Source organism: Talpa occidentalis, unplaced genomic scaffold (assembly GCF_014898055.3).
Source record: "Talpa occidentalis isolate TD23 unplaced genomic scaffold, MPIMG_talOcc4v2.1 talOcc4.7, whole genome shotgun sequence".
NCBI classification, from domain to species: Eukaryota; Metazoa; Chordata; class Mammalia; order Eulipotyphla; family Talpidae; genus Talpa; species Talpa occidentalis.
The window spans coordinates 127,505,774-127,532,715 of record NW_023605083.1 but is presented as its reverse complement, the minus strand read 5'-3'; the positions used below and the strand labels follow the sequence as shown (position 1 = coordinate 127,532,715).

Below are 26,942 nucleotides of genomic sequence, written 5' to 3'. Positions count from 1 at the left end.
TCCTGCAGATGTATGCATGCGTGGACTCTTTCTGGCCTCTGGCCTCGTTTAAATAGGGTCTGAACAATAGTGTTCCATGCTAAAAGCAGGGAGAAAGGAAGAAGCAGGGTGTCATGGCTCCAGTGGTGAAGTTGATAGAGTCGACTCGATTCTAGGCTGGTAGGGTAGGGCGATTGCACCCCACACTGCCTCTGGCTCTTTGGGCGAGCTGGGCTCTGGGGCCAGATAGCCAGCTCAGGTCCCACTTCTGGCGCCTGCTGAGGGGGGCCCTCCATAGGGCATTGAGCCTCTCTTTGTGTCAGTCTCCTGTATGTCAGTCTCCTGGACATCAGTCTCCTGGACTGTGACATGAGAAAAGGTCACCAGGAGGATGGAATAAGTTCATGCAGGTGAAAGTACTCTGGGCACCTGGTACATCTGTGTGATGTTTTTATTATGTTTTTTTATGTTTTTATCACGATGAAAGCAACCCCAGAGGTCATCAGGAATCAGAAGCATTGCAGAGCAGGCCACTGGTCTCTGACTTGGCTTTTGGTCTTTCAGGACTGGAAAGGAAAGGAACAAGGCAGACAGGTATGCCCTGGATTGCCAGGAGAAGGCGTACTGGCTGGTGCACCGGTGCCCTGTGAGTATCCTCCGGCTTGGTACCTCCCTCCTCTCCCTCCTCCTGTATCACCACACCTTTCGCTGGCTCATTCCCTCTGGAGCTAGAACTGAATCAGCAGGAGGGCTGCCCCCCACCCTGCTTGCTTGGAAGAGGAAGCATATTGGTCTCCTGGGCCCTGGGTGAGCCCTTGCTGAGGATAAGAGGTGCAGAATCCTAAGGGGGGGACCTGGGTGAGTTTGCCTTCAGGAGGGTAGGACTTTTTGTTGGTTTGTTCAGTGTGCTTTGGAAAAGGAATATAAGAAGAAGAAAAAAAGAACACAGGCGCCAAAGCAGAAAAACAAAATGCTGTAGAGCACTGAAATTGCATCGCCAGATCCAGGCCCGGTGCCAGCTGGCCCTCCCCTCCTCTTCTGGACCCAGTGCCCCCTGCTGAGCTGGGAGGAGGTGAGGAGTTTGGGCACTGAGCCTCTTGCTCACAGCGCCAGTGTCTCTGGCTCCCAGACTGTCTCTGCAGAGGGCTCTAGGCTTGTCCATTAGTGCTGTAGAATCTTCCCCCACTGTGGTTAGCTCTGCTGCCTCAGTTTCCTCGTGTGTCTGACCCATGTGCTGGCTACAGATCAGGGTGGAGACCAGGTGAAGGGATCCTGGAAAGTGAAGATGTTCTCTCTGTGCATCAGTTTGGGTGTCTCGTCGAAGATAAGGTCCGGGGGTGGATGCCCAAGAAGTTTGCCTGATTTTGCTTCTTTCCAGGACTCCTGTAGACAAACCAGTTGCCCACACGGGAACCTAGGGGGCTGGGTGAAGGGTGATGACTGAGCACGGGGTGCTGGGGAGAGAGCCCCAAGCTCACGCCTGTTCCTCGGCGGCTCAGCAGTATTTCATTATTCAGCCTGCATGGGGTCATCTCTTCCTAATGGGGAGACTAGTGAGGAGGAGGGAATAAAGCAGAAAGCCACCCATCTGGCAAGATGCCTTGGTGCCCAGCAGCCCTGGGACAAGGGAATCCTGCTCCTTGAAGGATGGACCGTGGCTTCCGGGTTGCAGGTAGTGGGCGGGTTGCAGGGTGGGTGTGCCAGTGTGACGGCGCGCTTTGCAAAGTGGTCAAGACTGCTGCACACATGACCTGCCAAGTCCCTTTCTGCCCTCTGCCCCTCAGCTAGGTGGGAAAAGAAGCAGTGACCCAAGTTCTCTGGCGTGAGCTCTCAGCCCCCATAGCAGGGAAATGGCTGAGCGATGGTGGTGGCCAATGTGACTCAGAGGACATAAACGTGACAGCATGTCTCTGTGATTCCTAATTCCCTCATGGCCAAGGCACCCCCCACCCCCAGTCCCTTACTACCCCACTTCCTTACTCCCATCCCCAGCTCTGCCATTGTTATCTTCATGGTTGACCTGATTCTGCCTCCTCCCGCATTTCCTGTCTCATTTCACCTGTACCTCTGTGTGGAAGGCAGAATTTTTACCCCCATTTTGGTGATAAGCTGAGGCTCAGGGATGTTGACAGTTGGCTAATCTGACACTGATAGGGACCCACGGGTCATAGGGCCTCCCTCCTATCCTACGGCTGTGTCTTAGCGCAGTTAAGCTCTTTTCCCCGTGTGCCTGGGGCTTTGTGAGCACTGCGGGCCCAAGGCTCAGAAGGAGGCTTTGGTAGCAATTGTAAACCTCCTCGGCTGCTAAACTGCTCTTCACCCCTAATCTCACTGGTGCTGCCAGAAGTCAGAACTGGACAGTTTGTCAAAGATGAGGCTGAGTGCATCTGGAGCCTGCAGTCCTGCCTTAGAACACTCAGCCCTCGGCGGCCTGGGAGGTGAGGGGCTCGTGCTGCCGGAAGAGCATCCCATGTGACGTCAGCTGTCCTGGAATCTGCACAATCTGACTGATGGGCCAGGGAGCCCAGGATCTTCGGGACTGTCTCCAGGAGACCCAAACAAACTGTCGGTTCTGTGGGAGGACAGCCAGCCAGGCAGCCCATCTGTGGACAGAACGTTCCCCATGCTGGAGCAGGGACAGGCCTGCGTCCCTGAGCTCCTGTCTGCATGTCTGTTCATGAGTCCATGGAACCTGCATGGGGCCTGACTCTGCCAGCTGTGGGGCTCGGGGCTGGGCATACCACGCCACTGGGAGTGACACTGAGTGTGGTGTAAGCTCTCCGCAAGGTCATCTACTTCACCTGGTGGCGGTGAATCATTGTCCCACTGCTCAGATGGGAAGACCGAGGCCCAGAAAGTGGTGGCACCTTGCGCAGTGCTTGGGTGTGAATCCCTGTTATCTGACATGACGCTGCTCTGGAGGGAGCACCCAGGGGTGGTGCCTCCTCTCAGCTCAAGGGATATTAAAATCCAAATAGCCATAGCCATCACTCAGGTGAGCAGTGCTCTCCCAGAGATAAGCCCCCAGTGCTGGGGGCACAGCCAGGGATGGTGGATTTAAGGGAGGGGAAGGGATGACAGTCGATCATGGCCACGGCAGAGGCCAAGGTCAGTGGTGGTGGTGGGGAGGGCTCTGACAGCAGCCAGTTCCCGTGCTGAGCTCAGTGTGACCCAGCGTCCCACAAGAAGGAAAACCACACACCACTTCCATTTCTTACCCAAAGGGAACCAAACACAGATCTGGGCAGGATGCAGACAACAGCTAGTTGTGTAAATGGACAGAAGGAGACACGGCGCCTTTAGAAATGCAACTGTGGGGCTCCCGTGTGACTTTGCTGCCCCTCTCTGTGGCTTCTGTGTCGCCAAGGAATTGGCCCTCTGCTCAGCCCTGGTCTGGGGCAGGCTGCCTCGGGTGGTGTACGCTTGAGTGAAATTGTCACTTACCAAATGTCAAGCTCCATGGACCTTGTTTCAACCACAAATGCAGACATGTACCAGGTCCGCCTGTGCCGGGGGCGGGGAGAGATGGCGGCCTTCCGCTTCCTGATGAGGTTGGGCTGAATGTCTAAAATGGAGAATAGCAAGACAAATGAAAATCTACCCACAGGGTGGGATGTTGTGAAACTGCTAAAATAATATCTTCCAAAGCCATTTATTGACGCAAGGAAATCGCCCAGCATATAAGATGATATCACAAAAGCAGGATGGAAAACTTCATCTGCTCTGATCCAGATTCAAACAAGTGCAATGTTCATGGTCCACACACGGTCTTCGCCAGACACTTACTAGGGACCAGGACAATGAGCCAAGACAGATGTGGTCCTGGCCCACAGGAAGCTCCCGATGCCTGGTGGAGAGACGGAGACCGGGGCCATGGCACACCTGGATGTGTGACGTGCACAACACAGGGATAGCTCGGAGAGCAGGGCCCGTTGCATGGGGGTCTGGGAGCACCTTTTGCTGGAAGTGATACTGAAGCCGAGATCTGCTTGGGGTCCCCTTCTCTGACCCTTCCATTTGAACTCACCTCCCTGTTTCAGCCCACGTCTCTCCATCTCTTCCCCGCTTTCCTTTGTTTAGGAAACCATCTGGTGTTTCATTTATTGTTTGTTTTCTGTCACATGCACCGAGAGGGTCTGACTGACATGCTAGGGGGGAGAAGGACAGAGCTCACCGGGCGGTGCCCTGCTCTGGAGGGCTGGTTCTGGGAATGGCTTCCTGGAGCTGTGGGTGGTGGGGCACGGAAGGGCCTTTCCTCATCTGAATTACGGAGCATAGCAAACTGCCACTTTGGCTGAAGCCCAAGGGGTGGAGCTGGGGCATCTGTCCAGGCAGTCACTACCCCCGTCCACGGCGGGGGCTGCTCGTGGGCGTCCTGGTGATGGGCTGAATGCACCTGTGTGCCTCCTTATCTGCTGCCACCTGCCGCAGGGATACTGCTGGTTGCTACTAGCGCACACAATCAGCTCTGCTTATCTATCTTCTTGCGAGCCACCCACTTGCGAGCCAGAAACTATCTGCAGTGACTCTGGTGACTGTCCCAGGGACCAAGCCTTTTTTTTTAAGACTTATTTTTTTTTTTATTTATGCCTACAAGAGCTGGGGTGCAGGCCAGAGGTGCAGGGGGGTGAGAGGATTCACCAGAGACAGAGTGGGGAGCAGAACAGGCAGATTGACTGAAATCACTGCTGAGGGGAGCAGCAGGGAGACAGGAGAGGTCTGCCGCGCCATGTGGGTCAGCTCCCTGGCCCGGGATCGAATTTGTGCTGCAGTGGCTGGTGATAGCTTCACAGTGCTGAGACTTTAATCCCTGCGCCACCAGGGAGGCCCAAGAGACCAAAGACTTGATGCCACTTGATGAAGGAGTGAATGAATAGAGCCTGGGGCAGGGGCCCATGTCCCCACACAGGCAGCTCTAGGGGGAGTTCTGAAGGCGGGGCTCTGAGAAGGGACCCCAGCTTGCAGGGAATGACTGAGGCCACTGGGGTCCTGAGAGGTGATGCCTGGTGCTGGGCAGCCAGGGGGATATCCTGGTTGTTCTGTGGCTGCAGAGTCAGGAGGGGCTGGCACTGGCAGGATGGCAGAGTAATGAAGCCTGGGGCTGGTTACAGCTCTGAGAACCCTGTGACAACATGGTTATGTGGGTGCACTGTTGAGCACTGGATTTATCAGAGGGGGTCAAGTTCAAAGGGAAGAATTGGAGGAGCTCAGGATCTGTGCACTGAAGCTGCAGAGCCAGTGCAAGCCTGTGCAAGGGCAGCTGGCCAGACTGTCAAGGCTCCTTGGGTGTGGCCTGGGTGTGCATGCATGTGAGTTTATGTGAACATGTGTGTGCCAACATGTGAGCGTGGATATATGTGTGAGTGTAGATATGAGTATATTCTTGTGTGTGAGTGTGTGCGAGTGTGAGTTGTGTGAGGATATACAAGCAAGCATGAGGGTGTGTATGTGAGTCAAAGAGTGTGTGTCACAGCCTGTGTATGCAAGCATGTGATCATGTGAATGAGTAAATTCTAAGTGTGAGGGTGTGTATGCATGAGTATGTGTGTGCATGTAGGTGAGAGTGTGCATCAATGAATGTAAGTGTGCAAATACATGAGTGTGCAAACACATGTGACTGTATGTAAGGAAGTTGTGCATTCCTGCCTGTGAGGTGAGGGTGTGAGTTCTAAGTGTGAGAGTGTGTAAGCCAAGGGTGTATCTTTGAGTCTAAGGTGGTGTGAGGTAAAGGGTGACTGTGCAAATGTGTGATGGTGTGAGTGTGAATGTGTGTGTGATGTCTTCGGTCACTCTGTGTGGGGGGGAGGCAATTTCTAGACCTCCCACCCCCCCACCCCCCACCCAGTGCAGGCTCCTCCGCGCTCAGCAGGGGCCCACTAGCACAGGTTCGGGCTTCTCTATTGTCTCTTGGCGCCTCTTGTCATCTGCAGGGTTAACTGACAAGTGGCTGCTTCCCCAGGAGGCTGGAATGCCAGGAGATGGTTGCTGGGAATGTCTGAGGCGTCCCTGTGACCCTCACTGCGGGTCCCCAGGGCAAGTGCACGCCTGTGCTCGTAAGCGCCCGACAAACATCTGCAGCTCGAGGTCCACGTGTAACCACCAGGGCGAGGACATGTTAGCCTCTTTGCCTTGTTCTCCTCCCCACTTACTTTCTATTTCTTCCCCTTCTCGCCCACTGTATGTCCAGTGGTTGCCCCCAGTAGCCTGATGAACGGGGATGCCAGACTCAGCAAATACAACTGCGTGCCAAGTTAATCTGAATATCAGATAAGCAGTCAATGATTTACGTCTCAATATTTTTTATACTTATTGTGTATTTATACTGAAACATATGGAGTATATTTTTATATAAGATTGTGTATCAAAATCACTTGTTGTTCATCTGAAATTCAAATTTCAAACTGGGCGTCCTATGTTTTATTTGGCAGCCTTACTGCTGAGCTAAAAATGTGGTGGATTCTATTGATGAGACTAAAACCGGGTGCTCCCTGCCTCTGCTTTGGGGCAGTCAGCCTGATTAGTCACGGGTGTTGAGTGACTGATGGGTGCCTGGCACCCAACCAGCTCAGAGGGAAGCAGGAAACCCTTATTATTGGCCTCCAGGAAACAAGAGAGCATCTAGAGAGTTAAGTGATCCAGTGGAGAAAGGAACTGATGAAAACTAAGACACAGGTTTGGGTCAGGCCTTTGCATACATGACCTTAGAGTGGTACTGCCCCTGGCTCAGCCGTGGACTTGTGCTGAGAGCCTTACACCCCATCTTGTTAAATCTTCGCCAGAGCCTGACAGGTAGGGGGCTTATTGCTAGTTCTCAGAAGGGAGAGTGCCTGCAGAGAGGGAAGTACTTCCAAGATCTTCCTCACAACTAGGAGGTTCCTCCAGTTTTGAAAAGACATGCTGATTGATGTCTGGATTCTTTAAAGCATTCCCCCAGTGGGAAGGAGGCAGGAATCACATGTACTAATCTTAGTGAGCTCTTATGGGGCTCCATCCATCCATCCACCCACCCACCCATCCATCCATCCACCCACCCATCCATCCATCCACCCACCCATCCATCCATCCACCCATCCATCCATCCATCCACCCATCTACCCATCTATCCATTCCACCATGTTCTGTTCCTGGATGCCATGATAGTAGAACAGCCCCAGTACAACTCACCAGCTTATGCAGCCCCTCTATTTACCCTCATAGCCCCATGTGGGCTGGGCCACAAGCCCTTCTCAGCTCAATCTAATAATTGTCAACTTCTAAAACTAATCAGAATCTCCTTGGAGCGATCCTTATGTTATTTTTATTCCATCCAGCCAGGGATGAACAATGTGCTGGACTATGGCCTGGATCGCGTGACCAATCCGAATGAAGTTCAGGTAAACCAGGTGGGTGTCTGCTGCAGACTGTGGGCAGGCCTGGGTCGGGCTATGAGGCTGCAGATGGTGTGAGGGTCAGAGCAGGGAGGCCATGGCCTGGGGCCTGAACCTGGAGAGACTGCAGAGCACAGCCCTGTGACCAGACAGCGGGTTTGTAGACTTTTCTGAACCACAGAAAAGCCTTTGAAAATCTGCTGCCAGCTATGAACCCTTCTATCCAAATACACAGACATTCCGCCCATTTTCAGCCAGTTCCCAGGCCCCTGGCAACTAGAAGCTGCAGGCTCAACACCCTGGAATCAGAGTTGGCTTTAGACCTTACTCCCCCTGGAATTTCACATGTCAGTGGGGTGGCAATCTTACAAACAATTTCCACCTTTTTTTTTTTAAGTTTTGTTTAAAAATTTCTTTGATGAGGACCCTGTCCCTCAATAGGCCGCCATTCACGACGGATGACCGATTTCAATTTCCTGTGGGGTTTTTTATTTAAAGAAACGTCGGTCATGAGTGTCCAGGTTAGGGCTTCCTGTGGGGTGTCGGGGAGCAGCCATGGCCTCGGCCTAGGATCTTTGCCTTTCCTGCTGGCCTCCCAGTCTGACGTGCTGAGTCCACCCATTGTCCAGTGTACCCCGGGGGGACAGGACTGCCCGGTGGAGACTCACTGATCCCACTAAACCAGCCTGAAGCTCATATTAACTAGTCTGAGAGACTTCGCTGCCTCCTGTTGAATGCTGTCTTTGGTCAGGGAGGGCTTGGGGCTCTCTCTGTCCTCTTCAAGCCTTCAGGCCCAAGTGGGCAAAGAGGGAGAAGCAAGAGGCAGGAGAAGGCAGAGGGAGCAGGAAAAACAAGGCGAGGCAGCTCTGTGATGTGTGTGAACTTTGGCTCATTTGGATCTGGAACTCAAGATGTCAGTGGGTACCCCCCCCCCCAGTGCCAGAGGGCGTCCTGGGGGGACATCCTGAGGTACCTTGTCCCCAGCACACGGTGACCTTACCTTTGACCCACACCTGGCACCGTCAGCTTCCCGGCCTTCTCCACGCTCCCTGCCTCAGAGAACAGGTAATTGCCGAGGCCTGGTAGGTTCTGTCTCCATGGAAACAAAATCATCAGGGAAAGCACTGAACCCTGGTAGAAGATTTGCCTTTTTTAAGGATAACTGGCAGCTCTGGAAGCTTCTCTGGAGGAGGGGAGGGTCGAGGTGGAAAGCACACTGCTCAGTCTGCCCCCAGCCAGCCAGGATTACACGCACGTGTGTGCGTGTGCGCACGCGATTTTTTGTGTGGGTGCGCGCACATGCGCGTGTGTATGCATGTGTGTGTATGTGTGTGCGCGTGCGTGTGTGTATGCATGTGTGTGCATGTGTGTATGCGTGTGTGTGTGTGTGTGTGTGTGTACTTTAACTTCAGCTCAGGGAGAGGCAGGGAGCTTGCCTTTGGATCTCAAAATCCTTTCCTGCCAGATACTGGCGGTGCCCTCAGTGTGTGTGAGGCAGGGGCTGTCTCCGCCCTGCTGGTGTTGGCCACGGGGTGCTTCTCTCTGGTTTACCCTCATCTTCTCTGTCTCTTTTTCTCCCACCAGCTCTCTTTCTCCGATCTGTGCACCCGGGTCACTGTGGAATATCAAGAAGAACAAAGAGCTGTCATTTCATGCCAACTGGCCCCTGCGGCCCTGCCCCCACCCCAGCGGCTCGCACACACAGCGGTTTGGGAAGGCAGGCGGGGGCTGTGTTATCAGCCTCAAGCGTTTCCCACAAACACCCCTTCTTTTGCTGTGTTTATCTGCCCTGAGGGGAGAGGGGCCCAGAACATGAAGTATCTTCATGAGGCCTTGGGAGTACAACGGTGTCCTAGTTTTGTCTCTGTTCGGAGCAGAGCTAGCTTGCAGAGAGAATATGCCATTTCTGAGCATTAGTAACTGGAAACGAGATCTGTTCTCTTGAAACGCAGGCAAAAAACCCCAAAGACAAGCAGCATCAAGTGTCAGAAAGGAGGCTCGGCCAGCAGAGTCCCGGGCCCTGGGTGACCCAGCGCCTCAGGCTGAGGGTCTCTGGCCAGTGTGGCTGCCCGGTCCTAGGAGGAACAGGCCTGGTATTGGGGGTTGGGGCCACCCCCAGAGAAATCTTTCTCGGTTCCATTATCTGGAGGCATACGGGGTGCCAAGTGGACAGAGTCCCCCTGCTTTCCCTTTAATTCAGGGAGCATTTGACCTTTGAAGTAGAAGCAGAGTGGCAGCCAGCCCCTGGCCTGGCTGGGCAGTGGTGTCCAGAGCTGGCCCTTCCTCCCTCGATCCCGACAGGGTTACATGGTCATTCAGGAGGCCAGCCGGGCATGCTGAGGGGAGCTAGCTTGGGGGTGAGCCCCAGCTCTGCTGCTGCCTGGGCTTGTGGCCTGGGACCAGCCCTGGAGCCATTCGAAGCTTTAGTCTCCTCATCTAATAAGACTTGGGAATGATGATCACTCCTTCCCTGGAGGGTTAAATGAGTTCATTTGTGAAATGTCTCCAAGTGTCTAGAATGGTCGCCAGTGTGGACACTCCCCCAAATATTGAGGGAGAGGATTTTTGTGGCCCCAAGGACCTTCGACCCTGTTTTGGGGGCCATCAGTTTTCTAGTCAATTTTTTCTTCTGCCCTTACATGAGATTCCTGTTGCACCCTCCTTGCCTAGCCCTATAGACAGCTGCTGAGAGCAGCCCAGTTGGTGCTGGTCTGCACACTGGTCTTGGGGTGAAAGGCAGAAACATGGCCCCACATGTTAGTTTCTGTGCTCTGCAGAGCCTGGGGCCTCAGTGAGTGAGAGCTTCCCTCCACGGACCCTCTGAGTGGGGACGGTTTTCTTGTGGCCCCCTAGTGACTGGTGCTGGCGGGGAAGGGGTGACTCTAAGGGCTTGGGGCCTGGCGTGGGGCTGAGGGGCTCCCCCAGGTCCCGGCTCAGGGATGACTCACAACTTGAGGAGGCAGTGGGTCTCGTTACCATTTCAGTTTCAGAGGTGAGAGGATAGGCAGGGAAACTGGGCCACTTCGCCAAGACACACTGGGACATGGTGAAGTAGGGATTTGACCCTTGGCTGACCGGAATCCAACCCACTCCACGTCCACTGTGGGGCCTGATGTCTGTGTCATGGCTTCTGGATGTGTGTGGGATTTCATTAAATTCTCAAGGGATTTGATAAAGAAGGAACAGCAGTTCCATTTTTCATGACAAAATAGAGGCAGACATTTAGCAGTTTGCCCACGCTGGCCCAGCCAGGATCAAATTTAGGTCTCCCCTTTTGTTCTATAGCTCTTGCCTTTCCCTGACACCCCTATCCCCCTACCTGCCCCTAGCCCTGCCCTTTGGTCCTGCTGCAAGGCCAGGTTCTTGGGCAGATGATTTATATGCTGGCCCAGGGTCCTCCCTACGGTCAGTCGGGACCCCACTTGGTTTACTATATGTACATATTATCTCACAGTATTTTACATGTATTCCATTGCAACGTATGTTTAATGTATGCACGTATGCGTATATCTGTCAGGGCAAGGATCCTGCATTTCGTTTTGCACCGGGTCCTACAGCTTGCAGGCAGGGCTGCCTTCCCCTTCCCCTGAGCAGGAAGTACCTGGCAGGACAGATACTACATCAGATGGTCACAGCCTTGAACTCTTGTCTCCATGGACAGCCTCGCCTTTCTCTTTTCCTGTCTGCTTCGCATTAACCACTTCAGTTCCAGATATCCCCTTTTGACCCTCAGTGTCTGTGATCCCCCACTTCTCACGGCTCTCCCCATCTGCATTTTGCTCCTGGCTTGCCCGCCCCTTGCTGTGTCTGCGCAGGTGCCTGCCTGGCTGCCTGAGCCCAGGGCCTTGCCTCTCTCCCTGGCTCCTTCGCTCCCGCCTGCAGTGTACCCCGTGACCCCGCCTGCCCTGACAATTGTCTGCGGCCGGATCCGGGCTTCAGGCTGACAAGCTGGCCACGGAGCTGTGTAAACAAGCTCTCACTGTGTCCCTATTTGGACAACGCTGCAAGTGGAAAAAAAATAAGACAGTATTCCAGGAATGCAGGGAATTTGAGGATCCTCAGGCAGGGCATCCCTCTGCAGCCAAGGATGAGGGCTCAAGAAGTGACTTCACGCCAGCAGGAATGAAAGGCTGGGAAAGCGAGGGATTTGTGCATGAACTCCAGGGTGAAAATGTTTCCTTATTTTCTTTAAGGTGGTTTTTTTTTGAATTGCTTAGAAGTATGTGTGATCATGTAATTTTTAATAACTTTGCTTTTCTTTAAATCAATGTTTCTTATCACGTTTGACAAATCAATAATAATGTTGATAGTAAGATTTAGCAAATAAAAACAGGATGACCAGTTAAATTTGAATTTCAGGTAAACAGTGAACAGCTTTTCTTGTTGCTAGTATAGTTTTAAAGATTGCAGGGGCATCTACCTTATTCTGTGATGAGGGTTAACGCTGTTATTCTCAGGAGAGTATATGAGCCCAAATCAACAGCCAGTGTGTGCTGAGTCTCTGCTGTGCTGGTTGCCTGTGTCTATTATCTCGTTCAACCCTCCTTTTTCCCTATTCCCTTTTTATAAAGGAGAAAACAGAGGCTTTTGGAGGCTTAATAACTCATCCAAAGCTATGTGGGCGCCAGAAGCAGGACAGGGACTTGAGTCTGATACCAGAGTGCAGCCTCTTTCCTGAACCATCCTCACCTCTCCCCCATCCCCCTCTTGATCAAATTCGCTCTTTGTCTTTTAGAAAAGTCTAGAAGCCTTTCCACCAACACCCTGATAGACACAAACCCCTATAAGGTCAGAGATCCTCAGCATATCAATCTAGAGGAAGCTGGACGAGGGGCATCTATTTTCAAAGCTAGAAATTAATGCTAAAAATCCATTAGACAATCCAAGGTGAGGTAGGAAAGCCTCGGTTTCAAGCGAACCCACTGCTCTCTGATTCCCAAAAGGTGGCTGCTAAGTTCTGGGGATCAGAAAGCCACAGTAAACCATACCATCAATTCAGAGCCCTACAAAGGTAATAAATCAGATGAAGTGAATAAAAATATAAAAAATTGTAAACGCTTAATATTGAGAAAATGGCCCCAGAGACGAACATATTAGTCCAAAGTCAGACCATGTTAGGTCGACTAGAAATGAATGTGTGGGTGACTGACTTGTAAGGATAGCTCCCTTGGGGTGCAGAGAACATCAGGACTAAGAATCTGGCTCATTTCATCTGTGTTCATCCCTGCAGGAGTCTTACTGGCCACAGAGAACAATGGCTGGCAGGAAGTGGACACAGAACAGTGGATGATAGAAAGTGTCCACAGAACAATGGCTGCAAGGAAATGGCCACGGGACAGTGACTGACAGGAAGTGGCCACAGAACATTGGCTGACAGGAAGTGGCCACGGGACAGTGACTGACAGGAAGTGGTCACGGGACAGTGGCTGACAGGAAGTGGCCACGGAACAGTGGATGATAGAAAGTGGCCACAAAACAGTGGCTGACAGGAAGTGTCCACAGAGCAATGGCTGACAGGAATTTACATTTTGGGTTCTGGTACTTGAAATGACAGTATCTTCTGAGCAGGGAGGGAGGGGTACAGCATGATTAGGATCTTTACATCATTAATGATTCCCCACCGCCAGTTTTAGTGAGATATTATTGGCATATAACTTACAGAAGTTTACGGTGTGTAATATTAATATGATGATCAGATATTTGCATATTTTGCAAAATGATTATCACAATTAGCTCCTCCTTCCCCTCACATAATTATGACGTGCGTGTGTCTCTTTGTGTGTGTGTTTGGTGATAACATTTAAGATGTAGTTTCTTAGCAATTTTCAAGTGTATGATACAGTGTGGTTAATTATAGTCACATGCTGTGCATTAGCTCCTCAGATCTTATTTATCTTGTAGCTGGGAGTTTGTTTTACCATCATCAACATTAATTAAAGAGTGCTTCCTGTGTTTGTGTTTCATCTTGTGATAGGGATTTAATTCTCTTTTTTGTTTTATTTTTACATAAAGCGACTGGGCAGAGTCTTTTCATCCTGTGGCTTCACAGCTCCAGGGCAAGGGAGGAATTGAAGAAGAGAGCAGGCTATTTTCTCTTTCTCATGGATCACTGTAAAGGGTAGTTCTAGGTTTGAATCTTGACCAATTACCAAAAAAGAGATGCTGAGAAAATTGTCCAGAACCTCTCAGAGCCTAGGTTTGCTCAGTTGAAAAGTGGAATAATAAACCCTCCTTCTTTTAAACGTTGTAAGGGCTCAGGGAGGTGTAAATTGCTTTGCACTAGGTGGTTATTATTACACTGAAGTCCAGCTTCCTCTTTGAGCAGAGGACGTAGATCAGCAGATACCATTCTTAATAATCAGCTTCAGCATCTAACAGGAGAATCTCACTGCAGTATCTGACTGCAAATGCACTTTGGCCCCAGGGCCCTTTTTGACCTGAAACGTGCATCTTCTAAAAACCTGTCCTGTGTTTGGAGAGAACAGGAGCAGGACATCAGTGTGTTGCCAAAACAATTTGGATCCTTTGGGGGAGTGTTTTAAATTTTTAAGTGGAAAAATAATCTATTAAGCTTAGAATATATATCTCCATCTTTCTGGGCCACTGAGCGCACTGGGATTATCATTTATTTGCTATTTGTTAAGCAGCTACTTTCCACCAGACATTAAGCTGGGAGGGTAGATATGGCCTCCCTGCTCTTCCTGGTTCTTTGTGGGTAATATGTACATTAAACAGAGTCATGCAAACAAAGATATAATTACAACCGTGATGAGTGATAGGAAGGAGGAGTGTGTGTGAGTGCAAAGCAGAGACACCCACCTGGGCTTTACCTTTCTGAGATAATGCTCTCTACTTCCCCACCCAGCCAAAAAGGTTTCCAGTGAAAAGCAATTATGTAGAAGCAACCGAGTAAATTTTGCTTTGAATTAGAAAGGCAAGAGAATGTGGCCCTTCCAGATCAGCCCACCTTCTTTCCTTGTCAGTGACTCTGGGCCAGCACTGTTTTTGTAGAAGCAACCCGAGTAAATATTGCTTTGAATTAGAAAGGCAAGAGAATGTGGCCCTTCCAGATCAGACCCACCTTCTTTCCTTGTCAGTGACTCTGGGCCAGCACTGTTTTACTAACTGGCTAAGGGAAATCACATCTTCCAGTGACTTCTGACTCTATTTCAAGGGAAGACTTGGTTGCATGAAGCAGCATAGATATTTGCAGCTAAGAGTTAAAATGCTCAGCTTGAAGTATAAGAGTCAGCACCAGGTAGCCCCTAACACAACCAAACCTCAGAAAACTGAGACAGGAAGGCTCAGAGTGTAGAAGATTTGTCAGAGTGTAGAAGATTTCAGGAGACAGATGGTTTCCAGGAGTTTCTAAGATCCTAACATGGAGTCCCTCTTGCAGCCAGCCTTTCTCTGCTGTAACTCATACAGTCCAGAGAAAGGACTGTATGAGTCCTTTATGAGTCCTGGATGAGTCCATCCAGCTGGCCCCCAGGATGAAGCTCTGCAGCCTCAGTGAAAGGTTGGGTCCTGATAGGATCTTCCAAATTATGTCTCCACGCTGAGCCTCAGCTTTCAGTGGGTGCTGGTCTTAAGTTTGTTAATTGTGTGTTTTGTTTTTGATTATGCGGCTTTTCTTTTTTCACTTGTGGTATTGGTCAAATTGTTAGGCATACCTGAGGAATGAATATCCCGGCTCCTTTAGAACTCTCTCGTGAGAAAAGAAACACTCAAGTTGCATCTTGTGTGTTTTCCCATCTTTATCCCTCAGAGTCCATCTCCGGTGGCTCTGTTGCTACAACTATGGTAGCTTGGGACCAACCCCACATTCAGTCTTTAATTTACCTTGGCTTTTAGGAGGGCAAGGTAAAGTTACAGTGGTAAATCACACTCTTCCCTCATCCCAGCTCTTACTTGGCCTAATTCTCCAGTGGCTGCGTAGAATAGGGTGGAGGTGGTGGAGGTGGGGAGAGTCTGCTTTTAAGTAAGAAAAGGACCAGTTCCCTCCTGGGGAAGGATTTTTATTTTTCAAGTGGGTATTGGAACTGTCATTTAATGGCCCCTGTTTAATGGTTTTGCTTCTTTGTTTTACAGAAACAAACAATCACCGCTGTTAAAAAAGAGGTAATTAGTCTCCCAATTCCAGCAAAATTTGATTTCAAATCCTGAACAGATTCTATGTGCTTTGGCTTTCTGCTCTGCACTCGGTAATGAAATGAAAGCCACGTGGAACCTCCAAACAATTGTTTCCAAATGAACGGAGGCACAGAATGACAAAGCATCTTTTGTTTGATCTGAGTGGGTCTTTTTTTTTTTTTTTTTTTTTAATTTTTTTATAGAGGCATGTTTTATTTATTTATTTATTTGTTTGTTTGTTTGTTTGTTTTGTTTATACATGCACTGGGTACAGTCAGAAGCGCGGGAGGGTGAGAGAATTCACCAGAGCCAGAGCGGGGAGCAGAGCAGGCAGAAGGACCGAAGTACACTGCTGAGGGGAGCAGCGGGCGGCAGGAGAGGTCTGCGCGCCATGTGGGACCCTCCTCTGGTGGCCGGGGAGCAGCCGGGGATCGAACCGGCGCTACAGAGGCCGCGGGCAGCTTCGCAACCCAGCGCTCAACCACTGCGCCACCGGGGAGGCCCTGAGTGGGTCTTATGCGGAGAGCTGGGGTAGGAAACATCCTCAGAAGCCACAGAACTGAGAAATGGGGGAGCAAAGGTTTCAGGGTATCTGCATCACCAGCTGATCCTTGCTCCTCCAGAACCAGGGCCCTTCAGAATCTTCCAGGTGGCAAATCTTGTATACAGGACCCAAGACTGAGTTCTGGGAAGTGTTGGCTATGAAGTTAGACCTGCTTCGGTCAGCCAGAGGTGCATGAGGGAAAGCCAAGCATCTGTTCCTGGGTCTAGTTTTAATGCTCCTTAGAACTTACTGTTTTCAATGGTGCCTTTTCCATATTAACACATGTGAGTTAGCTGAGCCTGGATCACAGATGAGAGCACGTGTGCTCCATGGGCATTGCCTTGGGTTATAACGATACAGGAGGCTCCTAATTTGGCGCTTGGTGTCACCTGTCTACGGTGACTCAGTCCTTTTGTCCTGGGTGGCTGGTTTGAGGGTGTGGGACGGGTGTCGTTCTGGAGGGCAGATGTGAGTGTCAGCTGCTGACACAGCAGGGCAGGGAACTGGATTTTTCTAACAATTCTCTCTCTTCCAGATCATGTATTACCAACAGGCTTTAATGAGGTCCACCGTGAAGTCTTCTGTGTCCCTTGGAGGGTATGGTCCCTGTTTATTGGTCTTGGTGAGGGCTAAGCAATAATGAGGCAAGAGAGATGCTTTGTTTTGTGCAGTGTCTCTCTTCCAAGCTGGTTAGGGGTCACCGTAACCTCTTGTAAAAACCTTCAGATATCTTTTGGTATCTTCCCCAGTCCCTAATTTGCAAAAATCCCTCCTGCCCATGAAAATGTGCCCTGACCTCACTCACGTTCTCCAGCGACCTCTTTCTGTCGCTGCTAAGCCCGGATCACACCGAGAGTGCGTGTGCTCTGTGAGTGTCGCTTTGGGTTATAACGATGCAGATTGTTCTCAGATAAGTGTACTCTGATGTTTGAGAAACCCGGTTTCATGGAACTAAATAGGAAGGAACTTGAAGGAGACTCAAGGCTGCTGGAAACTCCTTAGACCCACTTTTCAATTTTTACTGATCTCAGTGCCTTTTTACTATAGTTTTGACGCCAGTCCTGCTTGGGCTTGTGGGCTGGCTTTTTTCCTTCCCTTCTGCAAAGATCTGATGGGAGATTAAGAAGGCCTTGGGGGAAATGAAGAGGTGTGGGCTCTGCCCAGCTCACTCTCGGGCTCTGAACTGTCTCAGGGGCCCTGTCCCATGGTGGTGGGACCTTGAGTATCCTGTGGGTACCGCTCCCCAGTGGGGGGTGGGGCATGCCAGGTTTTCCCAAACTGCCCCAATACTGGGAAACGTGTTAGCTCAGATGCTCCAACTTGACTAGATGGACTTGAAGTCTTGCAGAGTCACCCCTCACTCAGTGAGACCACAGGTCTTGAATAATGGGTCTGAGTTCCAGACACAGGCATTAGCCTGACCGGGCAGCACTCACTGTGACAACAGAACCTCAGGGAGTCCCTGCAACCCGGTGCTTCTGGGTTGGGCCCCAGAACGGGGGCAGATAGAGTTGGTTTGGGATTTTGAAAAATGTAAGGCGGCTGTATTTTCACAAAGCAAAGCAACAAAACGATCGGACTGGGAGATGTTTCGTTTCACAAGTAGAACCGGGACAGAGCTCATCAGATACCCAGCAGTCTTGAGGGTTGAGTTTTCTAAGAAGACAGTGACACGTGTGTAATTGAGTCAATATAGGAAAAGCAGGGCAGCTGGTCAGCCAACCTGAGTATTGATTTCATGTCTTGGGCGTGGGACTTCTAGGAGCTGGTTTTGCATTTGCTTTTCAGGATCGTCAAATACAGCGAGCAGTTTTCTTCCAATGACGCCCTCATGTCAGGCTGCCTCCCCAGTAACCCCTGGATCTCCGATGACACCCAGTTCTGGGACCTGAATGCCAAATTGTATGTGTTCTGTCTGCTGGGGCTTTAAAAGAATGACTTTTGAGCTAGGAGCCCCGTGCCATACCCTTCTCCATTTTTGGTGTCCTGGCGCTGTTACCCGGGCTTCATATCCTGGCTTGGCTGGTCCTGAGCCCCTGGAGCTGAACCTCAGGCCCTGCTCATGCTGCAGCTACAACTCCTGTAGCTGGCGTGATGCTGTGGGCTTGGAAACCTTTGCTTCCAGGGTCTGTGTTGGATTATGGGGGGATTCCAGAGGAATGAGAGAAAAACCCTTGAGTTTTGTGATTTCCTAGAATGTTAGAGCTCAGCCAGCGAAGCTCGAATGTCCTACTTGGGCTCAGGGAGACCTTTGGGAACAGGGAGGAGGGAAAGAGGGGTGGGCTTCGGAGAAGAGGTGCTGGGGTCGCTGCACAGATGATAAATGGTGTGGGGCGAGGGGTGCGTGTCCACGTGTACTCCAGAGGGGTGCCTGTGTGGTAGGCAGCAGTGGCCACAGCACGTCACCGGGATATGCTGAATCCCTGCCTGGCCCGGTGTGGCAGCCTGACCTCTGCTGGGCAGTCTCCATGGGGACATTGGCATTCTTTGCCCTGAAGGCTGAGGGAGCCTATGGAACTGTGAGGCTGCACTGTGGGCCTCCCCCTCCACTGGGAAGGCTGAACCCTGGAGGTCAAGTCCGGGGTACTGGCCAAGGCTGCGTTTTTCCAGCAAGCGACTGTTTGGCCTGTGCATGGGTGCAGGGGTGGGGAGGGTGGGGATGTCTGGGCAGAGCCCTGGGCACGGCCCCCCTTCACACTGAGCATTTGATGACTTACACCTCTCTGTCCTTGCAGGGTGGAGGTCCCCACCAAGATGCGGGTGGAGCGGTGGGCATTCAACTTCAGTGAGTTGATTCGAGACCCCAAGGGTCGACAGAGCTTCCAGTACTTTCTGAAGAAAGAATTCAGTGGTGGGTCTTTAACTTTTCTAGCAAAGCTTGGCTTTTTTGCTTGATTTCCTTCAGCTGGGTGCTGCTTCTCTCCCCAGGCAGCACATTCGAATTCTCTGGGGAGGTTTTAACACATTTGCCTCGATCCCATCCTGAGGTGCCTTTCTAATTGGTTTGGGGTGGAATCTCTGGGGGTTTTGAATGTTCCCCAGGGATTCTTTGATGTGTTGTTTTTATGGATAACCTGGGCCTTGGCTCCGGGTCAGCTTCCCTTGGGGTCTTATTTTTTTAAAGATTATTTATTTACTTATGCATGTAAGAGCTGGGGTGTAGGTCAGAGGTGTGTGCAGGGTGGGGGAAGGGGTGAGAGGATTCACCAGAGACAGAGTGGGGAGCAGAACAGGCAGACTGACGAAATACACTGCTGAGGGGAGCAGCGGGCGAGTCAGGAGAGGTCGGCCGCGCCATGTGGGTCACTTCCCTGGCGGGGGATCGAACTTGTGCTGCAGTGGCTGCGGGTAGCTTCGTAGTGCTGACACTTAACCCCTTGCACCACCAGGATGGCCCATTCCCTTGGAGTGTTAAGGGTCGTTGGGGTTACACTTTGTATCCCTCCTCAGGGTAAGCACCTGTAATGTTACTATACTGCTTCCAGAAACGTTTGGAAAAACCAAAGGCCTACTTAGGACCAAATCCATTAGGCTGAGCATTAAATTGGTGTCACCCCTTCATCGAAATATTTACTCTCATGAGGTTTATCACTTCCTTACCGGATCCGCGGTCTGGGAGTGTTACATTTGGGCCTCAAGTCCCACATTGCTCCTGAAACTAGTCTCTCTGGACATGCCATCAGCTTGTATGAGTGCCTGTTGCAGCACATTACACTATAATATGGATTTATGAAAACCCTTCACTCTACTCAAGGCTAATTGCCATGCTATGGTGAACCCAGGAAATACAGACAGAAAAAGGGAGCCCTCTGAGCCTCGGCCAGAAGCTCCTGGCGAGTAAGCGGCTGGGGTGCCATCTAGTGGCAAAATGACAAACTATGCCTGAGCGGACCCCACGTCACTTAGTAACAGTGAGAACCCATCAAAAAAGGTTTCCCTGTGCTGTTAAAAGAGTGTTATTGGTATCTCCTTGTGAGATTCCTCAGGTTTCAGGTATGAGTCACTTAATTAATTAATTTATTATTGATATATAATTCGCATGCTTAACATTTCCTCTTTGAGAGCCTGCACTTCGGTGGTTTTAGCATCTTCACAGAAGTATGCAACCAGCCCCACTCTATAAATCCAGAACATTTCACCACTTCAAAAAGAAACCCTCTGCCCATTAGAAATCATTCCCTATTCTGTCTTCCTCTGCTCCCCAGATCACTCCCCCCAAACCCCCTTCCTTTGGCCTCCCCCAACACCAGCCCTAGGCAACCACTTAATCTACTTTCATGGATTTGCTTATTCAGGACATTTCATATAAATCAAATCATATATAATATGTGGGAACCCCCTGGCTGGGGACATGCTGGGTGCAAGCAGTTCCTTCCCAAGAGCACGAAGGAGAGGTTCCCGGGTTGCCCGTGACCCCGGGCGTGGGAGGTGAGACGGTGTGGCTCCCCTGCCCCCACCCCCCAGGAGTGTCTGTCCAGGCTCACCTGTACCTGGGGTCCTCTGTAGGGGACGGGGGTGTTCACCACGCAGGAGCTCATTCTCAGCAGACGCTTTTCTTTTCTCTTCCCCGACTTGCTTCCTGCCTGGCTTTCATCTGTGTGGACCCCTGCCCGCCTGTGCAGGGGAGAATCTGGGATTCTGGGAAGCCTGTGAAGATCTGAAGTATGGAGATCAGTCCAAGGTCAAGGAGAAAGCCGAGGAGATTTACAAGTGAGGATTAGCCAGATTGTCTGAGAAGCCTCCCCTCCGACCCCCTGCTGGTCACCCCCTGGCATTTGAGGTGGAGATAGACTAGGGGGGGGCGCCCTGCACCCCACATGTCACTGTCATCGCTGCTCTGTCCACCAAGCTATAAATACTCACCACTGCTCTGCGGGCTCCTCTGAGGAATGTCTGGGGAGCACGTGACTGATGCACATGCCCGCGGGAGCGTGCCTGGGAGTTAAAAACCAAGCTGCCCCCAATTACCGTGCAAAGTGTTTTGTCTGTGACTTAAGCCCCTTAGGTCTCCTGAGGGGTGTGTGAGTTAGAAAGAGCCGAGAGAGAAGAAAGAAAACAGAGAGATGGGAAACCTCTCCCCGGAAGCATCTTACAGAATTGCAGACCATGACAGGCGGGGAGGTTCTCCGAGGGTCCCCCAGGAAGACCGTCAGCCCAGCTGGCGCTGACGCTGGGCCTGGCTCCTGTTTTCACGGAGTGGCTCTATCTCCCATTTGCACAGTGCAGCCGTCTGTCCCCAAATCACCTCTCCAGGGGCCAAGCTCCAAACAGAAGGGTGAATTTGTGATGGGATCCCAGGGCTGCTGCAGTCTGCACCCCTGCCCTGCCCAGCCTGGAGCTGCTCCCACCTGCAGTGGTTGCGTCCCTGCTGCTCCCTCTGTGGGCACCGGCCATGGTGGACACCCCTCAGGGCTCTGAGGTCCAGCCCTTCGGGTTCAGACTCACACTGGTTCCTAGAACCCGACCCTGGTGGGCGGGCATCTTGTGAGCCCCCAAATCTGCAGCCAGGACTCACCTCCATCTTTCTGTTAGTGCCCTCCTCTCCAGGCTCCCCAGCTATGGGACCTGAAGCAGAATTCCAGAATTTGAAAGCACAGCTCAGGAGTTGGGCAAAATATCTGAGTGAGCACAATTCAGTCGGGAAATGTTGGGAAGAGCTCGAGTGTCCGAAGCCCCAATGGGGCCGTGGGACTCAGGAGGCGTGGCTGAGAGAGGGCTCCCCCTGGGGCCACTGGCCAGGGCGCCCTGGTCTTCAGACCACCGTGCTGGGATCGTGGGCTGCCTCCAAACTCAGCCGGGGAGGTTCACCCCCAAACACGTGGAGACCCCGTCTAGAGCTCCCAAGCACCACTTTGGAGGTGGCTGAGCCTGGTTCCAGATGGGCTCCAGGGAAATTAAGGGGTGAGAAGAGTGAAGTCAGAGGACCCCCCCAAGCTGGGGTCACTGCATGTCCTCTGCTCTGTCTCCTCGGGAGGAAACACCAAAGTAAATACTCACCTTCCAGCACCGGCGAGCAGCTTTCTTGCTTCAGAGGTTGCCTGCCAACTGTGGAAACTCTTCAGTGTGTCCTAAAAAAGGGCTTTCACCGCATGCCAGCCCCTCCCCCAAGCAGATGTGAGCTTTTCATTCACTGACTCGGCTTAGCTACTCATGCTAGCATTTCCTCCCCACAGACTATTCCTGGCCCCCGGGGCGAGGCGGTGGATAAACATCGACGGCAAGACCATGGACATCACGGTCAAGGGGCTGCGGCACCCACACCGCTACGTGCTGGACGCGGCGCAGACCCACATCTACATGCTCATGAAGAAGGTGTGGGCGGGTGCGGAGGGTCCGCGGGGACCCTTCTCTTGGAAGAAGGTAGTGGGTGGGAGTGCTTGGGTGCGGGGATGCTTCTTGTCTCATGCTTGCTTCACCAAGAACCCAGGGGTGAATTTTAATGTGTGTGTGTGGTGGGGGGGGGGGTGAGGCATGGGAGGGGGTATAGACCAGCTTCTCTGTCCAGAGTGGTCACAGGACCTTGAGAAGGCTCAGACTGTCCCACCCCCAAATTTCCTGACAAAGTAGGACTGGGGTGGGCCTGAGAGTGGTATTTCTGGCAAATTCCAGGTGAAATTGATGCAGCTGGCAGGGGACCATGCTTGGGGACTGTGGCTTTCCAAAGCGCCTTTCAGACGAGGAAGCATCTTCCTTCACTCTGCAGGCCTGCTGCTCCTGCTGCTGCTGCTGCTGCTGGGGTGGTGGGGGAGCCCTTGGGATCCATCAGGGAATTCACTGGGGTTGACACTGTCTCTTGCATCATCACTGTTTTCCCCTTGTTCCCACCAGGATTCTTATGCTCGCTATTTAAAATCGCCAATCTATAAGGAAATGTTGGCCAAAGCCATCGAGCCTCAGGAAACCTCCAAGAGAAGGCAAGTGGGGTGGTCTGGGATTGCTGGGCGCAGAGAGTGAGCGAGGGTCTCTCTTGAGATATTTGCCTGATGAGGATATTGGGGACTGGGAAGTGTTTCTGAGGGTGTGATTGCCTCTTTGGCTCCATAAATGCCCTGAAATCCCCCCAGCAAGGTCTCCTTAGTAATTACTGCTAGAGTACTTTGCTTCCCTCATGCTGGTTTGAAAGAGTTTCGATTCTCAAACTGATCGTTACCTTTATCACAGAGAGAAGCACCATCTCACTGGCTTTTAACTGCTGCTTTTCTCCAGCTGCACGCTGACGTGTGGGGATTCATTTAGCTACATCCACGTGTCCTCGTAGACTCCAGACACCTCAAGAGAATAGCAGACTCTCCCCAATGGTAGATGGTTATCCTTCAGCAAAGAATGAAATCCAGTTCTGAGGGGCCAATTGAACTCTTTTTGGGGAGGGGGGAAACTCTGCAGTGATCAAAGTTTCCGAATATAGTCACCAAAGGGCAGCTTGGACAGCTGCATGGAGGTTGTCCCGGTGCCCGCACACGTCTGAGCCATTGGGGTAGGTCAGTGTCCCCTGTTTTCCAGCTCAGCCCATGCTGGGCTCCTTTCTAGCACCTTCGGTCAATTCAAAAGAGGGGTGTTTGCATCAGAGGCTTTATTAAAGGAGCTTAAAAAAAATAACCAACTTGGTTTCGGTCTGGAGGCTAATGTCCCTGTTGTGGAAAGGAGAGAAAGGAGATATTTGTGGGGCCATCCTTTGAGGTTTACCGGCAAGGAAGGGAGGTCAGTGTCCTGGGACTTGAAAGCATCTCCTTTAAGTCACTTTAAGCCCTTTAAGGGCTGTAATAGTTCAGAAGTTCTGCAGAGAGCAGGGGGAGGAAGGAGAGCCGTAGACTTCTCTCTCCAGAGGCAAGTTGGGGGGCCTGAGAAATCATCTGGGGCTTGGGGGCACTAACCCTAGTGCTTGGCTTCCATGTGAGGTACTGTGGTCGAATAATGCCTTCCCTGCTGCCGGGAGCAAGCACACAAGTGTGCATGCTTTAAAAAAATTTAAATAAAATTTTATTAATTTACTAAATAATATGAATTTTTTGGGGGGGGGTCCATCTTCATTGCTTTTAGCAGGTGAAGCTCAGCCTGTAAATCTGTGAGGATCACAGTGGGCTTGCTTGCTTCCTGACTCGACGTGTAAGACAATGTATAAAAGGTTGAAAACTTAATTTTTCTAGACTAAGTGAAATCAAGCCCTAAGCCTCCTTCTTCACAAGGCAGGTTGGAGACCCAGTTTCAGGCACAGATTCCCAGACAGAAGTAGGGAGGGCTCTCCTCCTCCCTGAAGCGGCTGGAAGAGTTCTAGGTGCTTAGTAGCCCAGACATTTGTTGGGGGGCGGGGCCCTAGGTTTCAAGTCCACTTCTGCTGCAATGCTTGTTTCCAGGCCTGCAGGGAGTGGGGCTCCACCTCATTTCACATGGAGCTTTGTCCTGGCCCCATGGCCTCAGATGAGAGAATCCACTGTGAGCCTCTCTGGAAGGCTCCAGCTGGTCCTGTGGTGCCACCAGCTCCTGTCCCTCTTCTGCCCTATGGGCTTTCTCTGCCCCTCCAGGCCAGCCCTCTTGCACGGGCCTGCCCTCTCCTTCCTGCCAGAACTTTGGCTTTGGAAAACAAATGCTGGACTCTCCCGTGAGGTCAGAACCTTCCAGTTTCTAGTGTCCAAACCCTGCTTCATTTCAGGAAGAGCCAATAGGGAGTTAAGATGACAAACTGATTTCTGAGCTTTGTAGAAGCTGAATCTGGAATGTCACCAGCCAAGCAGCTTCCTTTATGTCTAACATAACATTGTGTGACCACAGCAGAGACGCACTCTGGTCCCCTGAGAGCTCACACTCTGTGAGGACCCCCGTGGAGGTTTGCTGGGCAATCGGAACAAGCCCAGATTCTGTCCTCCCAGCCCCTTCTCCTGCCAGGGCCTAGAGCATGTGCCTTCTGCCAACCTCTGCCCGGTCCTTCCTTCCAGCTCCAGCCTCCCGTTCATGCGGCGTCACCTGCGCTCCAGCCCCAGCCCCGTCATCCTGAGGCAGCTGGAAGAAGAAGCCAAGGCCCGGGAAGCAGCCAACACAGTGGACATCACCCAGGTCATGAGCAAGCTGGACCGTAGGAGCCAACTCAGAAAAGAGCTGTCTCCTAAATAAATCTGCACCCCCTGGGGGAGGGGCAGAGGCATGCATTTGGGAAAGCTGAACCAAGAGGGGCAGGGTCGGCGTCTGGCTGAATCCAAGCCCCGTTAGTCAGTCTCACCCCATGTCCCTTTGACCTCTGCATGGTGGGCTTCCTAGTTCTGCAGCAATTAGGGCGACTGTCAGGGTCAGCAGTGGAGGGCAGGGGTTGCCTGGTGGAGTAGCTCTGGGGGTTCTCATAGTGGGGGTTTTGCATAGGGAAAACCAGGTTCCTCGGTACCAACGTTTGCTTTCGGACATTAGAGAAGGCTCTCCCACCCCCACCCGCCTCAGGCATGGTGCTTCCATGCACATTTGTTTCAAATCGCTTTAGGAAGTTCCTCATCCCATCGCTGCAATTCAGCCCCTGCTTCTAAAGCAGGTGCCCCTACAAGGATCCCCTATATACATGGACACCTGCCGGATGCCTGCTACACTTGCCTGGAAACACCCAACTAGATCATTTTATTGGTCACAATTATAGGGGGTCGCTGGGCTTCCTCCTTCTGTGGTCTCCCCATGCCCTGTTGCATGCCGGGGAAGAGCAGCGTGTAGGGCAGAAGGATTCCAGCCTGTGACTTCCAGGGCAGGGAGTGGAAACGGTCTTTGCTGTCTTGTGGATGAAGTTGAAGGTGCTGATGTCTCCCTTCGCGGGAGGAGGGATGGTAGATGTCTGTTACATTTTCGAGATGAGTGAGAATCAGAGAGAGGGCTCCTGGGTACAGTCCAGATGTTGTGCTTCCCTCCGCAGTAGGTCAGGGGTGGCGCAGAGGACAGGTCACCCCTAGCCTTGGGAGGCCTAGAAGGTAATACTTGAAGTTAAGTTTGCCTTGTGCCCTTAGGTTAGAGTACAAAGCAGGGAGAATGAGTTGGTGAGTGAGCTAGGGCTCTTGCACAACAAAAAGACTCGTTCCACATGTTGACTGCGTGCCTACTGCGTGCCCGGCACTGGTGAATATAATAGACATGCTCCCTGTCTTGTGAAGCTTATGGACTGGGACTCACCAAAAAGTAGTGAAATCAACTGCAACTCTCAGGTAGCTATTGCTGTATAATGACCACAAAACTAGAGCGACTTCCAACTCTGTTTCTTTCTCGTCTGTGTGGCTCTGTTGACCTTGGAGGGACTCACTCTGTCTGGGCTTGATGTTCGGTGCCCAGGCCGGGTCGAGTGGAATGCTTCTGTGCTCTGCTTCACCAGCCTCTCATCTCTCATCCTCCAACAGCTAGTTTGGCGCGATCCTATGGGGATGGCAGAACCGCAAGGGCGTGAGTGATGCAGAGGGTTCTGGAGATGTAGCTGGAACCGCACCTGGTCTCTTTCAGCTCACCCAACTGGGGTCCCAAATGCAGTCTGGGGTCAGGGGTGGAGAAATGGACTCTAGCTCTTGAGTGAGAGAAATTTCAAAGTCTTTTGGCAGGGTGGGGTGAGCCATTGGGGCCACACTGCCATTGACAACAGTCACAGGCGGCACAAATTCTGAATGCGTTTCATGGCAAATGGGTATGGTGCCGTGACAGGGAGGATGGAAGGCCTGTGAGTTAAGGAGGCCTCTGTAAGTTGGTGACAGAGAAGCAGTGGCGTAAGAAAGAGTTGGTCAGACCAAGAATATGGGCTAGGCAGCAGGCCTCTGCAGGGAGAGGAGCCTGCATGGGCACAGTCCCTGTGGCAGGAATGGCTTGGAGTGAACTGAAAGGCGGTGAATGGATCCTGCTGGACAAGGGCAAGTGGTATAAGATGAGGTTTGTGAGGTGGGCGGGGCCAGGTGTGTACAAGGTCTAGTAGGCCC

The 26,942-nt window shown here is 51.8% G+C and overlaps 1 protein-coding gene across 3 annotated transcripts in view; it reads left to right on the top strand.

Annotated features, from left to right (window-relative positions):
- Positions 1-26,942, top strand: part of RGS9 (regulator of G protein signaling 9) — a 51,092-nt gene that overhangs the window by 15,839 nt on the left and 8,311 nt on the right. Inside the window, exons 8-17 of one of the 3 annotated variants that reach the window (XM_037495178.2) lie at positions 544-625; positions 7,290-7,352; positions 15,438-15,467; positions 16,559-16,620; positions 17,812-17,925; positions 18,759-18,874; positions 20,646-20,733; positions 22,197-22,335; positions 22,852-22,937; positions 24,954-25,071. In XM_037495178.2, the coding sequence (XP_037351075.1) occupies positions 544-625; positions 7,290-7,352; positions 15,438-15,467; positions 16,559-16,620; positions 17,812-17,925; positions 18,759-18,874; positions 20,646-20,733; positions 22,197-22,335; positions 22,852-22,937; positions 24,954-25,071 (898 nt within the window). Of the gene's footprint in view, positions 1-543; positions 626-7,289; positions 7,362-15,437; positions 15,468-16,558; positions 16,621-17,811; positions 17,926-18,758; positions 18,875-20,645; positions 20,734-22,196; positions 22,336-22,851; positions 22,938-24,953; positions 25,072-26,942 lie in introns of all 3 variants that reach the window. The other 2 variants (XM_037495179.2, XM_054688551.1) reach the window with 2 other exon arrangements.